We start from the raw sequence: 16691 nt of genomic DNA, 5'->3' as shown, positions 1-16691 counted from the left end.
ACGCCTTGGAAGCGGCAGTAAACTTAGTTTTTAAGTAATTTATTTGACGTCAACCAAGTTGTTAAACCATACGACAATTATTAAGCGATATAATAGTATCCTATAATAATGAATAAAAATTTTGAATTTGAATTTGATACCTTTCGTCCACAGAGCGGAGGACAACGTCCGGCAGAAGTTGGAAGCGGGGCTGGCGCGCGCCGAGGCCAGGATAGCGGCGGCGCACCCCGTGCTGTCCCGGGCGGCCGGCTGGCGCGCCGAGCGGGTCGCTAAGGCCGCGCAGAGGTATTTTTTTTTTGACAAATTACGAGATACTTACTCAACGATACCATATTTTATAATATATACTTACATATATAGATAAACATCCAAGACCCAGGCCAATCACGAGAGAAAGTTCGTTTCTCATCATGCCCCGGCCGGGATTCGAACCCGGGACCTCCGGTGTCACAGACAAGCGCACTACCGTTGCGCCACCGAGGCCGTCAATGAGGTATTTGTGTCACGCCTATAATAAAGATTTGTGTGTTCCTATGTTGGTTTGTAACGAATAAACTTAAAAAAAAGGTTTTAACGAAATTTGGCACAGATATAGAGTTGAACTTCGGGAGTGACATGGGATACTTTTTCAACGGGAATTTTTAAAAACTGCACAAAGCTAGTTATATTATAGAAATAAAGCCTTTATTTTCCAAAAATATCACGTTGTAGAAAACAGGTGTGCGAACATACGTACATACATACGTTATATCACGTGAATGAAAGACTGCTAAGTCACGTTCGACTGTTTGGCTTGATGATAGAATTGAGATTCAAATAGTGACAGGTTGCTAGCCCATCGCCTAAGCCTATCCCTTAGTCGCTTTAGAAGAAACCTTTCTTCTTTGAGAAAGGTTACTTCTTTAAGATAGTTCTAATTATAAATATTTTTCTTATTCACGTAAATTTGGATGTTAATCTATAGAAGTATTTATTATAAAATATAGTATCGTTGAATTAGTATTACGTTACACAAGTGTCGACTTTATTTCAAGGCTAACTCAATCTGTGTAATTCCTTGATATATTTATGTATATCAAGGAAAATAAGAATAATACTTAAAATAAAGATAAACAAGTACAGTACAAGGGCACTACTTATTTCTAGTGAAAATTTCTTACAGCAGGCCCACGACATTATTTATTTATACATGTAAGCAGAGACTACCTCTTTCCACTTGCCACGATCTTCTGCATACTTCCTTCGCTTCATCCACATTCATTCATTATTTATTTATTTATTTTGCAGATTACACGCGGAACTCCGCTGGGCCTCTAGAGAGGACGCGGCGGCCGCCCTCCAGGCGCACAAGTTACACCAACACAGATACTTCCTGCTCAGGGACCTCGCCTTTCTGAGGGACCGGGAGCCGCTTTTATTGAAGGTTTATCTTACATACGTGCATACATATGGTCACGTCTATGAGCCTTGCGGGGTAGATAGGGCCAACAGTAGAGAGGAAAAAGAAATTGAATAGAAAAAAATTAAAAAAAATGAAGTAAAAATCTTATAGAAGGTAATCATCTTCTTATATATAAAATTCAATATATAAAAAACAATGTCCGTTCCCGTACTCCTAAGAAACGGCTTGACCGATTCTCATTAAATGAAATTTTGTGAGCATATTGAATGGGTCTGAGAATCAGCCAGCATCTATTTTAAGGGGTATCCTTAGTGATAAGGGGTTTCCACCATTAACATTTATTAACTATTAACTAGGAATTACTTATAAATTATTAATATGGCAAAAAACATTAGCCAGGACAGCTAGTGTAGATATAGAAAGTAGAATAAACGCTGTGGAAATCCTCGGAACGCCTCTTCCCAGAGGGGTAGGCAGAGGCCACATCTTACCACTTGCCACGATCCCTGCACACTTCTTTCGCTTCATCCACATTCATAAATATCTTCATGCAAGCTCGTCGGTTTCAGGTACTCTCGACCTGACCTTTTGCTTTGACTTTGAATATTATTATCGTCCGCATGTAAAATTCTTGAATTCTAGTTCCTGAAGTCGGAATCGAATTGATCTTATCTATCTCAAATTGTTAAATTGACTTTTATAGCGTAATTTCGGAACAAAAATAAATGATTACATATTATGCATGTTTACGATTTTATCATGCAACCATCAATGCAAATTGTAAATAAGAAAAGCTAGTTACGTGTTTATGAGTGTCTCTAAATTCAAACTTTTGTATTACTAGTAGGAATAGAAGTGGCCAATTGATGTCTGAAAGCGTTATTTCAGATGCAAAAAAAAACTTGATTTGACGCCCGTATTTAGCACTTAAACACATGTATAATTGAAAATTGTTAAAAAAAAACAGCTTTATTTGCGTATTTACACTCTATAAGAGGAGCTAAGGGCTTGGCAATTTGGTGTTTGAAAGCTTTATTTCAGATGCAAAAAATACTTGATTTGTCGCCCTTATTTATCACTTAGGTTAACACATAACACATATAATATAAAAATGTTTACAAAACAACTATATTTACGTATTTAAAAGTAAAGGTGCCGTGTGGTTCCCGGCACGTATAGAAAAAAGAATAGGACCACTCCATCTCTCTCCGATGGATGTCGTAAAAGGCGACTAAGGGGTAGGCTTATATACTTGGGATTCTTCTTTTAGGCGATGTGCTAGCAACCTATCACTAGTTGAATCTCAATTCTATCTTAAAGCAAAATAGCTGAACGTGGCCTAACAGTCTTTTCAAGACTGTTGTCTCTGTTTACCCCGCAAGGGATATAGACGTGACCATATGTATGTATGCATATAATATAAAAATGTTTACAAAACAACTACATTCACGTATTCAAAAGTAACAATAAATCTATTTAAAACTATAGGAGCTGACTGACAGTTGGCTCTGTCTACCCCGCGAGGGATATAGACGTGACCATATGTATGTAACGGCCTCTGTGGCGCAGCGGTAGTACGCTTGTCTGTGACACCGGAGGTCCCGGGTTCGAATCCCGGTCAGGGCATGATGAGAAAAGAACTTTTTCTGATTGGCCTGGGTCTTGGATGTTTATCTATATAAGTATTTATTATAAAATATAGTATCGTTGATTTAGTATCTCGCAACACAAGTCTCGAACTTACTTCGAGGCTAACACAATCAGTGTAATTTGTCCCGTATATATTTTTATATTTATTTATATATGTATGTATGTATGTAGGAGCTAAGGGCAGCGAAGACACCCACGCGTACTTTCACATGGGCTACTCGCATCTGGCTGCCCCAGAACTGGGTGGTGACGCGCCACTTTCGGGGCCGCTCCGAGCGCATCCCCACCGTGCTGAGCACGAGGGCGACCTCCATTGTGACGCCCAGGAGCGACCCGTCGCAGCCCGTGTTCCTGGTGGACAAGGAGGTGGTGAGGACCACCACCACCAGGTGGCCGGGTTGGAGGTTGCTCAATTTGGCTCATAGGTTAGTGATTTTTTAAACATACGTACATACATAAAATCACGCCTCTTCCCGGAGAGGTAGGCAGAGACTACCGCTTTCCACTTGCCACGATCTCTGCATACTTCCTTCGCTTCATCCACATTCATAACTCTCTTCATGCAAGCTCGGCGGTTTCGGGTTCTTTTGACCTGACCCTTTACCATACATACATTTTTTGACATTCATACATCGTCTTTATCCCTTGCCAACTTGAGCCAACGAATTGAAATTCAAATAGTTATGTTAGCCGACAGACTGATAGGCAGCGTTCAGCTGTTTGGCTTTATGAGAGAATTGAGATTCAAATAGTGACAGGGTGCTAGCCCATCGCCTAAAAAGAATCCCAACTTTGTAAGCCTATCCCTTAGTCGCCTTTTATGACATCCATGGGAAAGAGATGGAGTGGTCCTATTCTTTTTTGTATTGGTGCCGGGAACCACACGGCACTATTGATAGAATTGAGATTCAAATAGTGACAGGTAGCTAGACCATCGCCTAAAAGGAAAATCCCAAGTTTATAAGCCTGTCCTTTAGTTGAAACAAACATTTTGGTGTATAAAATTATAAAGTGTCTTTGTCGGTGACAGGACTTGGTGTTGGAGTTGGAACATAATGTTCCTGCTGGGAGTGCTCATTCCGTGGTGCTCGCCGCTGTCACTGCGCACTCTATTGTGTGTGAAACCCATAGTGCCCGAACTTGAACTGTCACAGGTAATCTATACTAATATTATAAAGCTGAAGAGTTTGTTTGTTTGTTTGTTTGAACGCGCTAATCTCAGGAATTATTGGTTTGAATTGAAAAATTATTTTTGTGTTGAATAGACCATTTATCGGCTTTAGGCTATATAACATCACGCTGCAACTTTTAGGAGCGAAGAAATAATGGAAAATGTGAAAAGAAAACGGCGAAAATTATTCATCCTTGAGGGCTTCAATGATGCCCAAAATAACTATTCCTCGCGGACGAAGTCGCGGGCACAGCTCGTTAATTAAATTATGGGCGTCTCATCAATTCTTGAATTAATCTTTTACAATATGTGTATCGACTGTATGTCAGTATTTGTATCAATATTATATGTAGTACTTTCTACAAAGCGACAAAAATTTTTTATTTTCCCAGTGGATTTTGCAGCATGACTCCATAGCTGTGAAACATTTTTTTTTTTATTTTGAATGTTGCTAAGAAAACTTTGGCTTTAAAAAGTGATTTTTATGTAAATTAATATCGTTCTAGGGTGATTTTTTTATTTACTGATTTATGTAGGTACACAGCAAACATCGAAACTAATAAACACAAGAAACAAAGTTACATAAGTTCTGCTTATTTCAAATGAAATCTCTTCCGGCAGACCCGAGATAGGACACATGATATATATTATATATATATGGTAAAGGGTCAGGTCAAAAGTACCCGAAACTTGCCGAGCTTGCATGAAGAGAGTAATGAATGTGGATGAAGCGAAGGAAGTATGCAGAGATCGTGGCAAGTGGAAAGAGGTAGTCTCTGCCTACCCCTCCGGGAAAGAGGCGTGATTTTATGTATGTATGTATGTACGTCTACAATTTTTATTTACAGGTCAACGGTACCCTATTTCCGAAGCGAAGCAGCGAGACACAAACGATGTGGTCGCGATTGCTCACTCTATGGCGATATGTGTCAAAGCAACGGACTAAGTTTGAGACCGAGCCGGATACGGGTGAGTTCTGAACCACACGACAAAATGAAAATACATAACTTGAAGCGCGAGCGATAGTTCGTGTTCGATCGCCACAAAGGGAAGATCTTCCGCCAGGCTAAATAACAAACGGGACAAATTACACTGATTGAGTTAGCCTCGAAGAAAGTTCGAGACTTGTGTTACGAGATACTAACTCAACGATACTATATTTTATAATAAATACACATACTTATATAGATAAACATCCAAGACCCAGGCCAAACAGAAAAAGTTCTTTTCTCATCATGCCCCGGCCGGGATTCGAACCCGGGACCTCCGGTGTCACAGACAAGCGTACTACCGCTGCGCCACAGAGGCCGTCAAACTAGGAACACAGTTTAAGTGTACCGCGGCTCCCCAGGCATAACACCTAGCTACATACAGCTCCTGTTACAAAACTAATTACCTATTATTTATTTAAAACTTTATTGCACAATAAATGCACAAAAGGCGGACTTTATGCCGTTTGGCATTCTCTACCAGTCAACCAGCTGACCAAACGGTAAAACTTTAAGTTGGTGGTGCGATGAAGTGCACTTGCATATAAACTGCAAAATAAATACATTACAAAAGAAAATGCATAAATACATTCAAGATACATAAAATACATACAAAATATATGTATTTTTATTAATACATATGTATATATACATAAAATATTATTGTATTAAGCGATATCTTCTGAACGGACTCCCCGCACAAAAAATTTCCTACTACCTACATAACATAAATGCGAAAGTTTGACTAATATTATAAACGGGAAAGTTTGTGAATATATTAGTATGGATGTTTGTTACTCTTCCAAGCAAATACTACTGAACCGATTACTGAATGAAATTTGGTATTTAGGTAGCTGAAGACCCAGAATCACATATAGGCTACTACTATTACTACCCGGAGTTCCCGCAAGATTGATTGTTAAGTTACGATAGCGGACTTATTCGCGTCTAGTTATACTGTATATCCTTCATCATCAGGCCTCCTCGGCAAAGGCTTCAGTCGTCAAGCCAACCGCGTTTGGAACTACGGCGTCATCGGGGGGTCGGGAGTGCCGTGTGGTTCCCGGCACCAATACAAAAAAGAATAGGACCACTCCATCTCTTTCCCATGGATGTCGTAAAAGGCGACAAAGGGATAGGCTTACAAACTTGAGATTCTTTTTTTTAGGCGATAGGCTAGCAACTGGTCACTATTCGAATCTCAATTATCTTAAAGCCAAATAGCTGAACGTGGCCTATCAGTCCGCTCAGGACTGTTGGCTCTGTCTACCCCGCAAGGGATATAGACGTGATTATATGTATGTATGTGTATGTTACGATAGCGGACTTATTCGCGGGCGGCCAGGTAGTATACTACATATCCTTCCCCATCAGGCCTCCTCGGAAAAGGCCTCAGCCGTCAAGCGAACCGCGTTTGGAACTACGGCGTCATCGGGGGGCTCGGGTCCGCGGGGCTCCTGCTGGGGTTCCCCGCGGCCGCGCTGGCCGTCAGCGCGGCGTCGCTGGCGGCGGCGGCCAGCGTGCCGCTGTGGGTGCCCCCCCTCACGCTGGCTGCGCACGCGGCCTTCGCTGTAGTCTACTCGGCGGACTGTCCGCGTTCTACGGATAACAAGTAAATAATTAATGTTCAATTCATTATTTTAGCTAATACTAGCGACCCGCCCTGGCTTCGCGCGGGTTTCGGAAAAATTATACATAAATATATTATACTCTTGAATCACTCTGCCTGTTACAAAAAACCGCATTAAAATCCGTTGCGTAATTTTAAAGATTTAAGCATACAGACAAACAGACTAAAATAGCGACTTTGTTTTATACTATGTAGTGAAGTATCATTGGAGATCTAGTTTGGGTGGGTAATAGTGAATTAAAGATACGCTAAAGTGATTTTAAAAGTAGTCAGTGAGAGCGCTGGAGCGAGAAAAATAATTGATGAATGGTTCTTACCTGATAGTTATCTTCGCCTCTTTAGAATAAATGGCTTTTTCAAAATTCCAAAACATAAAGGAGATAGGACACCGAATAAATAAAAATGACTGGGGACCCCTTCTGTGGCTCGTTTTTGGTGCAAAGAAAGGCCATAACTTTCCAGCGTGGTAACGCAGCAAGTGTTCTGGACACCTTTGCACCAGAATTTGTACCATTTAGAGGTTTACAATATATAAACATGAAAAAAGCAAACATATTATTATATAATGCATAAATATGTATTACTTTAAGTTTTACTTACATAGGTATATCAGTTAAAATTTGCTATTGTGATTTCAGATGGTTCGTCCTGTTCGAAGTGTTAATATGGCGGATAGCGATCCTGGGCGTGTTACAGCCGATAGCAGCATTCATAGTGGCCGTGGTTTTGTGTCCGCTGTGTGCATTGATCATGTTGATCGGTAAGTTTGTTTGGTAAATCAAATATGTATATAATATAAAAGCTGAACGTGGCCATTCAGTCTTTTCAAGACTGTTGGCTCTGTCTGACCATATGTACGTATCGAATATACTCGTAGTATACATACATACAATCACGTCTATATCATTTGCGGGGCAGACAGAGCCAACAGTCTTGAAAGACTGATAGGCCACCGTAAGCTGTTTGGCTTTATGATGGAATTGAGATTCAAATAGTGACAGGTTGCTAGCCCATCGCCTAAAAGAAGAATCCCAAGTTTATAAGTCTATCCCTTAGTCGCTTTTTACGAGTCTTAGTCCTATTCTTTTTTACTCGTAGTATCGTTGAGTTAGTATCTCGTAACACAAGTCTCGAACTTACTTCGAGGCTAACTCAATCATTGTAATTTGTCCAGTGTATATATTTATTTATTTATATTTTTAAATCTATACGTATAGTAATAAAACCGTAAAAATATTTTGTCTGGTACATTTAGTATTTTTGACTGAAATGGATAGAGGGACACTTAGAATGAAAAATAGAGAACAAAATTTTTTTTAAACTTTTTTCTGTTTGTATGTATGATCACACTTATTTCCAAAAGTTACTTAAAAAAGACCGTGGCTTTGTGTCCGCTGTGTGCTTTCATCGTGTTGATCGGTGAGTTTGTTATTGATCACGGTTACACGGTGACACGGTCAATGAAATAATAATATGAAAGTAACGCAGGTCCATGTAAATATATACAGAGTGACATTTAAAACAACTGCATCCTTTTAAACATAGACTATACCCATGCTTCTGAGCCGTTTCAGCGTATTTTTATTTAAATTAAACGTCATCATTTTCACATTTGAAAAACACTCAAAAACTACGTCACACGCTTTAATATAGACCAATACTTCAAAAAGAAATTAAAACTAAAGATGTAAATAATTGTGTCGTTGACCTCTGAATCCTACGCGTCGCTTTTCCGCCGGCCGGGGTTTTATGACGTATTTAGGATCGTGGATTTTGATACTTTTATATTTTTCGTACTTTCTGAAATATGAACCGATAATTTTCTTTTAACGTTTTTTAATATCCTTTAGATGAGTAAATTTATGCAGTTGAATTAAAAGTCACCTGTATATTGTGTACGTGTTGCAGGCAGCGTGACGTGGCACGCGTGCCGCGGCGCGTGGGAGGCGGCGGCGTGGCGCGGCGTGATCGCGCGCGCCGGCCGCGTGCCCGCGCGCGACTGCGCCTTCTGCGCGCGCGTGCGCGGGCCCGGCCTGCGCGCGCGCACCTACTGCCAGCTCTCGTCAGTATCGCCCTCTCTCTCTCTTTCTTATACACTTGTTGGAGGCTTTCACCGCATTCCTGGATTGGGTAGCAGGTTTCTACATGAAGCGATTACGCCGCGTGTCCGAACTTACATGGTCGCACTTACTGCCAACTCGCGTAAGTCTAAGTTTCTTTCTCGCGTCTCGTGAGTCTCTTTCTCTCTTTCATCTTTCTAACGAGAAGCAAGCGAGAAGTAATAAGCAAGGTCAAGTAGCGACAATAGTTGTAATTTTACTATATGATTATTAAATATAACTTCGAATACTTGAGTCGGAACTATGATGTATTTTGACTAAAACATAACACCTGATGTTATAACAATTACTTGTAAATATTAATTAGTATAGCTCTCATAAGATTTGGACCTGACCAGGTCACCTCTGTGGTATCACGCCTCAAACAGATAACGACGTCGGCAAAGAGATTATTTTTTTAATCCTACGGAAAAGTACGAATAAGATCGGCTATCAACCAATTTATTAATTTCCAGGTCAGCACAAGCGTTAGCAGCTGTTACAGCACGAGGCGAACTCGAAGCGCTCTCAATGTGGGCGAGCGAGCTCGAACAAGCGATAGAGCGGCCATTGCGGGACTACCAGCAGTTCGTTCTGGCCTGCTTCGGGCCGTTCTCTGTGCAGATCGCCAAGGTACCCATTCTTATATCAAAAAGAGAAAACATTAGTGCATTTGTAATGTATCCTTAGTAATAGCAACGGTCACAGCACGAACTGAACTCGAAGAGTTTCCATTATGAGCGTGTGAACACGAACAAGCGATAGAGCGGCCATTGCGGGACTACCAGCAGTTCGTTCTGGCCTGCTTCGGACCGTTCTCTGTGCAGATCGCCAAGGTATCCATTGCTAATAGCAGAGTTGATAGAACGAGGTGAACTCGAAGAGCTTTCATTGTGGGCGAGCGAACTCGAACAAGCGATAGAGCGGCCATTGCGGGACTACCAGCAGTTCGTTCTGGCCTGCTTCGGACCGTTCTCTGTGCAGATCGCCAAGGTATCCATTGCTAATAGCAGCGTTGATAGAACGAGGTGAACTAGAAGCGCTCTCAATGTGGGCGAGCCAACTCGAACAAGCGATAGAGCGGCCATTGCGGGACTACCAGCAGTTCGTTCTGGCCTGCTTCGGGCCGTTCTCTGTGCAGATCGCCAAGGTATCCATTGCTAATAGCAGCGTTGATAAAACGAGGTGAACTCGAAGAGCTTTCATTGTGGGCGAGCAAACTTGGCTCTCTACCCCGCAAGGGATATAAACGTGATAATATGTATGTTTGCACTGATCCAAAGACCTCTAGACTAAATCTCTGATAGTATCCATATAACATTCCTTTTTATATTCCAGACCGGTGCATACAGACAATTGGAAAAAGAGTGCGCGGAACTAACATCGTCTTTGCGTGAGAAAGTATCGGCGCGTAGACAAGAATTAGCGCTGAATCTGAGCGACGCCGTGCGAACTAGAGTCCGTATGACTGGTCACGATCTGAGGGTCAGTATTCTAATTATGAATTATTTTACGTCGTCATTGTACTTACTGTGAATTATATAATTAACTTAGTATATAGTAGTTGGGTGAGAAAGTATAGGCGCGTAAACAAGAATTAGCGCTGAATCTGAGCGACGCCGTGCGAACTAGAGTGTGTATGACTGGTCACGATCTGAGGGTCAGTATTCTAATTATTCTAATTATGAATTATATAACGTCGTCATTGTACTTACTGTGAATTATTTAATTAACTTACGTAGTAGCGTGAGGAAGTATAGGGCGTAGACAAGAATTAGCGCTGAATCTGAGCGACGCCGTGCGAGCTAGAGTCCGTATGACTGGTCACGATCTGAGGGTCAGTATTCTAATTATGAATTATTTTACGTCGTCATTGTACTTACTGTGAATTATTTAATTAACTTACGTAGTAGCGTGAGGAAGTATCGGCGCGTAGACAAGAATTAGCGCTGAATCTGAGCGACGCCGTGCGAGCTAGAGTCCGTATGACTGGTCACGATCTGAGGGTCAGTATTCTAATTATGAATTATTTTACGTCGTCATTGTACTTACTGTGAATTATTTAATTAACTTACGTAGTAGCGTGAGGAAGTATCGGCGCGTAGACAAGAATTAGCGCTGAATCTGAGCGACGCCGTGCGAGCTAGAGTCCGTATGACTGGTCACGATCTGAGGGTCAGTATTCTAATTATGAATTATTTTACGTCGTCATTGTACTTACTGTGAATTATTTAATTAACTTACGTAGTAGCGTGAGGAAGTATAGGCGCGTAGACAAGAATTAGCGCTGAATCTGAGCGACGCCGTGCGAACTAGAGTGTGTATGACTGGCCACGATTTGAGATTAAGTATTCTGAGATTGATATAACTTAACTACAACTCCCATTAAAAATTTAGCTCATTATTATTTTGACATGTCTAATATAACCTGTCTTGATTTTAATACCCGACCCTACCTCTTTATGGATACCAAGAAATTTGTGAGGGTGGAGAAATTTATATGAATTAAAGTATTATTTTCGGAGGTCCCGGGTTCGAATCCCAGCCAGGGCATGATGAGAAAAGAACTTTTGCTGATTGGCCTGGGTCTTGGATGTTTATCTATATAAGTATTTATTATAAAATATAGTATCGTTGAGTTAGTATCGCGTAACACAAGTCTCGAACTTACTGCAAGGCTAACTGAATGTGTAATTTGTCCCGTATATATTTATTTATTGAAGGTTTTTTTTTCATATGTGTTATTCACTTTGTCTTTTGACTTTATTAGCGTGCTGTCCAAGCATCAGCTGTGGAACTGTCCCGTTTGTTCAGCAACATGACTCGCAACGAGGAGTGGTGGGCGGCCAAAGGGTTGGAGGTGGGGGATTGGCAAACATTGGCGGCCAACACGTTGGTCGAGGTGAGTGTATACATATCGGCAATGACATGATTTAATGGTAGAAAGTAGGAATGTATCTGAGAATAGATTGACAGAACACATGTTTATTAATTTTTTTGATGTGTATTGAAGCACTGAATTTAGCGGAATGGCGAATATTGGATGCTAAATATTTTGCTTGATCAGACGATGTTTTGGTGAATTTGTTTCACTATGAAATGTGAAGGGTAGATTTGACATTGGTCATAGATGGCGGCCAACATATTTTTTAAACCACCCACCCATACAAAGAGGTTCTCAGCTTAACCCAAATGGCAAACTGTTAATAATGATAATGCTATTAGCATTTAGTCGGCCTATACAGATTGTATTTTTTGTATTTTGTACAATAAATAACATATTCTTTATTTCCCATAGGTATTCGACGCAGAAGTACTGGTAGCATTAGAAGAGAACGAAGCCAGATTACCTCTGGAAAGTGGGGATGGTGCCTTAGCGTGGGCGGCGAGATGCGGGAGAGATGACGCGCCGCCCGATGTGTTGGCTGAGAGAGACGATTGGAGAAGAGAGAGTATGGGTATGGTAGCTTTTATTAACGTTTTCTACCAAATGGTAGTTTTAGTGTCATTAACGTGGGCGGCGAGATGTGAGAGAGATAACGGAACGCCCGATGTGTTGGCTGAGAGAGACGATTGGAGAAGAGAGAGTATGGGTATGGTAGCTTTTATTAACGTTTTCTACCAAATGGTAGTTTTAGTGTCATTAACGTGGGCGGCGAGATGTGAGAGAGATAACGGAACGCCCGATGTGTTGACTGATAGAGACGATTGGAGAAGAGAGAGTATGGGTATGGTAGCTTTTGTTGGCGTTTTCTACCAAATGGTAGCTTTAGTTTTATTAGCGTGGGCGGCAAGATGTGAGAGAGATAACGAAACGCCCGATGTGTTGGCTGAGAGAGACGATTGGAGAAGAGAGGGTATGGTAGCTTTGTTGACGTTTTCTACCAAATGGTAGCTTGAGTGATCCAATACGGGTTAGGTTCCCCTGCAAAGGTTGCGGAGGTCTGATTGGATGGGAGTCGCGTCGTGTGAAACCTGACTTACCTAATCTAGGAACATGGTCGAAAGGCGTCCTGGTACTAACGTTCGGTGAAACAAGATATCGTTTTTTTTTTACACTTATAACACATTATAGAATTTTACTAATTACCATTAGGGCTCCATAAACGCATGTGATTTTTAACATCATTTTTAGGCATAATTTGTACAGTATATTGTACATATCTTATTATTTTATTTGACATCATAAAACAATTTTTTTATTAATGAGGACAATATGCATTCGTCTACGGTTTAAATTTAAGAGTATAGTTTGTTTCGCCGCTATTTCTACACCTGCGCTTTGGAAGCAAGTAGTCAATGTAATTAAACTGAAATATGTACCTAGACATCAATAACCGATAACTATCTTGCAAATAAATGTATATCCATCCACCAACGATGAAACTGAGAAATGCGTTTGCGCACCCAGAGGCCCGCTGCGAGTGGGGCTGCGGCGCGGCGCCGCGCGTGCCCGCGCCCGCGCTGGAGCTGGGCGCCTTCAGCGCGCGCGCGCCGCCGCTGCCGCCCGTGCCCGCGCCCGCCGCCGCCGCGCTCGTGCTGCACAACCGGTACGTGACCAGCTCCACACGCGGCCCGTCTATAGCTGGGCGCGCCGCCGCTGCCGCCCGTGCCCGCGCCCGCCGCCGCCGCGCTCGTGCTGCACAACCGGTACGTGACCAGCTCCACACGCGGCCCGTCTATAGCTGGGCGCGCCGCCGCTGCCGCCCGTGCCCGCGCCCGCCGCCGCCGCGCTCGTGCTGCACAACCGGTACGTGACCAGCTCCACACGCGGCCCGTCTATAGCTGGGCGCGCCGCCGCTGCCGCCCGTGCCCGCGCCCGCCGCCGCCGCGCTCGTGCTGCACAACCGGTACGTGACCAGCTCCACACGCGGCCCGTCTATAGCTGGGCGCGCCGCCGCTGCCGCCCGTGCCCGCGCCCGCCGCCGCCGCGCTCGTGCTGCACAACCGGTACGTGACCAGCTCCACACGCGGCCCGTCTATAGCTGGGCGCGCCGCCGCTGCCGCCCGTGCCCGCGCCCGCCGCCGCCGCGCTCGTGCTGCACAACCGGTACGTGACCAGCTCCACACGCGGCCCGTCTATAGCTGGGCGCGCCGCCGCTGCCGCCCGTGCCCGCGCCCGCCGCCGCCGCGCTCGTGCTGCACAACCGGTACGTGACCAGCTCCACACGCGGCCCGTCTATAGCTGGGCGCGCCGCCGCTGCCGCCCGTGCCCGCGCCCGCCGCCGCCGCGCTCGTGCTGCACAACCGGTACGTGACCAGCTCCACACGCGGCCCGTCTATAGCTGGGCGCGCCGCCGCTGCCGCCCGTGCCCGCGCCCGCCGCCGCCGCGCTCGTGCTGCACAACCGGTACGTGACCAGCTCCACACGCGGCCCGTCTATAGCTGGGCGCGCCGCCGCTGCCGCCCGTGCCCGCGCCCGCCGCCGCCGCGCTCGTGCTGCACAACCGGTACGTGACCAGCTCCACACGCGGCCCGTCTATAGCTGGGCGCGCCGCCGCTGCCGCCCGTGCCCGCGCCCGCCGTATATGTACAAAGGCGGACTCATCCCCAATTGGGATTTATTCCAGTCAACAAAAATACAAAGGAGTAAGAGAATACAATAAATATAAAGGAGAATCCATAATCAATCCAATAATCAAATCGTTATGAGTTTGAAGTCCTCTTCTGCTTATTAAACTTATCGTCTGTTACCAGAGACTCCGACAACCCGGTGCCGCTGGACTCTGACCTCTGCGCCGACATACTGAAGAGTCTCGAAGACGCCCCCGACTGCGAAGACACGAGAGGTGATCGTGAACTATTACATTTTTTTTTTAAATATCATCAATTCAACGTTATTATGTAATAAATGTGTCATGCCGTGCGGTTCCCGGCGCCAATAGAAAAAAAAGAATAGGATCACTCCATCTCATGGATGTCGTGCGACCTGTCAATATTTGAATCTCAATTGTAGCATTGAGCCAAACAGCTACAGCACGTGGCCACAGACTGTTGGCTCTGTACACCCAACAAGGGATACACAAACATGATTATATATGTGTTTAGGTATTTTATATATCTGTTTAGTTTGCCGAGTTTCGGTTTCATTGAGTCGAGTTGACTCTTCCTACTTCCATGAACTAAGCCTTCTGGAAATTTCCAACCAAGCACTTATTATCTATACTAATATTATAAAGCTGAAGAGTTTGTTTGTTTGTTTGAAGGAACTACTTACTGGTTCGAATTGAAAAATTATTTTTGCGTTGAATAGACCATTTATCGAGGAAGGCTTTAGATAATATCATGCTGCAACTTTTAGAAGCGAAGAAATAATGGAAAATGTGACAAAAATGGAGAAAATTATTCATCCTTGAGGGCTTCAATGTTGCCCAAAATAACTATTCCACGCGGACGAAGTCGCGGGCACAGCTAGTTAATAATAAAATGTACAATATCTTATTATAATTATTAGTGAATAATATACATTATTTTGTACGCAGAGAGTGTATCACGATATCGCGGCGGAGACAGTTCCGTGGCAAGCTCTTGTAGCGACGCGGAGCCCGAAGATGAGCAGCCAGACCAACTGAGCAGGTATGTGTTGCTTACCAACAGGCATACATATAATCACCTCCATATCCCTTGCGGGGTAGACAGAGCTAACAGTCTTGAGAGACTGATAGGTCACGTTCAGCTGTTTGGCTTAATGATAGAATTGAGATTCATAGTTGCTAGTATGTCGCCTAAAAGAAGCCTATCCCTTAGTCGTCTTTTACGACATCAATGGGAAAGAGATGGAGTGGTCCTATTCTTTTTCTATTGGTGCCGGGAACCACACGGCAACTTAATATATAAACTAGTGTCCCGCCTCGGTTTCCTCCGAGTAGCATTTATACATATAAACCTTCCTCTTGAATCACTCTTATCTATTTAAAAAAATCGCATCAAAATCCGTTGTTTAGTTTTTAAGATCTAAACATACATACAGTATTACGGTTTACCAGCGCAGATGAAGGCCCCTCGCCAAACAGGCGCAGATGTAATCTTAATAAATGTGCCTATTCCCTGAGTCGCCTATTAGAAATATCGAATTGTATCGTCATTATTAACTGTGTAGTTTGTCCCATATACAGGGTGACTTTTAATTCAACTGCATAAATTTAACTGTTAAGTGTACTCATCTAAAGGATATTTAAAAACGTTAAAAGAAAAATATCGGTGCATATTTCAGTAAGTACGAAAAGAAAATAAAAGTATCAAAATCCACGATCCTAAATACGTCATATCACCCCGGCCGGCGGAAAAGCGACGCGTAAGATTCAGAGGTCAACGACACAATTCATTCAGCTGAGCGATCTCGACAACTCTGTACTTTACTTGGTATTGATACTAGAAAAATGCTCAAACGACTCAGAAGCATGGGTATAGTCTATGTTTAAAAGGATGCAGTTGTTTTCAATGTCACCCTGTATATTTATTTATTTATTTTATTTATTATCTTGTCAACACCACCCAGGGTATCGGACGGCGGCTCCGGGCACTGCAGCGTGTCGCGCGCGGCGTGTCGCTGGACGCTGACGGGGCGCGGCGTGCGGCTGCGGGCCGACCTCGCCAGCCCCGAGGACGTGACGCTGGACAGCGAGCGCCAGGGCACCTCCGTCTGACTCGCTGGTCAGTGACCTCGCCAGCCCCGAGGACGTGACGCTGGACAGCGAGCGCCAGGGCACCTCCGTCTGACTCGCTGGTCAGTGACCTCGCCAGCCCCGAG

The 16691-nt window shown here is 43.7% G+C and overlaps 1 protein-coding gene and 1 non-coding gene across 2 annotated transcripts in view; one reads left to right on the top strand and one right to left on the bottom strand.

The window, feature by feature from the left end:
• LOC106141762 (uncharacterized) overlaps nt 1-16691 on the top strand; it is a 37628-nt gene that overhangs the window by 12556 nt on the left and 8381 nt on the right. Inside the window, exons 8-23 of the mRNA XM_060946854.1 lie at nt 154-285; nt 1288-1423; nt 3224-3477; nt 4083-4206; nt 5072-5192; nt 6587-6824; nt 7481-7602; nt 8751-8904; nt 9418-9574; nt 10280-10426; nt 11712-11843; nt 12240-12399; nt 13353-13491; nt 14639-14730; nt 15424-15517; nt 16440-16594. Of these exons, the coding sequence (XP_060802837.1) occupies nt 154-285; nt 1288-1423; nt 3224-3477; nt 4083-4206; nt 5072-5192; nt 6587-6824; nt 7481-7602; nt 8751-8904; nt 9418-9574; nt 10280-10426; nt 11712-11843; nt 12240-12399; nt 13353-13491; nt 14639-14730; nt 15424-15517; nt 16440-16587 (2350 nt within the window). The 3' untranslated portion in view covers nt 16588-16594. The remainder of the gene's footprint in view (nt 1-153; nt 286-1287; nt 1424-3223; nt 3478-4082; nt 4207-5071; nt 5193-6586; nt 6825-7480; nt 7603-8750; nt 8905-9417; nt 9575-10279; nt 10427-11711; nt 11844-12239; nt 12400-13352; nt 13492-14638; nt 14731-15423; nt 15518-16439; nt 16595-16691) is intronic.
• Trnah-gug (transfer RNA histidin (anticodon GUG)) lies at nt 412-483 on the bottom strand. The gene has a single exon. It is a non-coding gene; the product is annotated as a tRNA-His (tRNA).

This window comes from Amyelois transitella, chromosome 12, assembly GCF_032362555.1.
Source record: "Amyelois transitella isolate CPQ chromosome 12, ilAmyTran1.1, whole genome shotgun sequence".
Lineage (NCBI taxonomy): Eukaryota > Metazoa > Arthropoda > Insecta > Lepidoptera > Pyralidae > Amyelois > Amyelois transitella.
The sequence above is the reverse complement of the archived record's forward strand: the minus strand, read 5'-3'. Positions and strand labels throughout refer to the sequence as shown.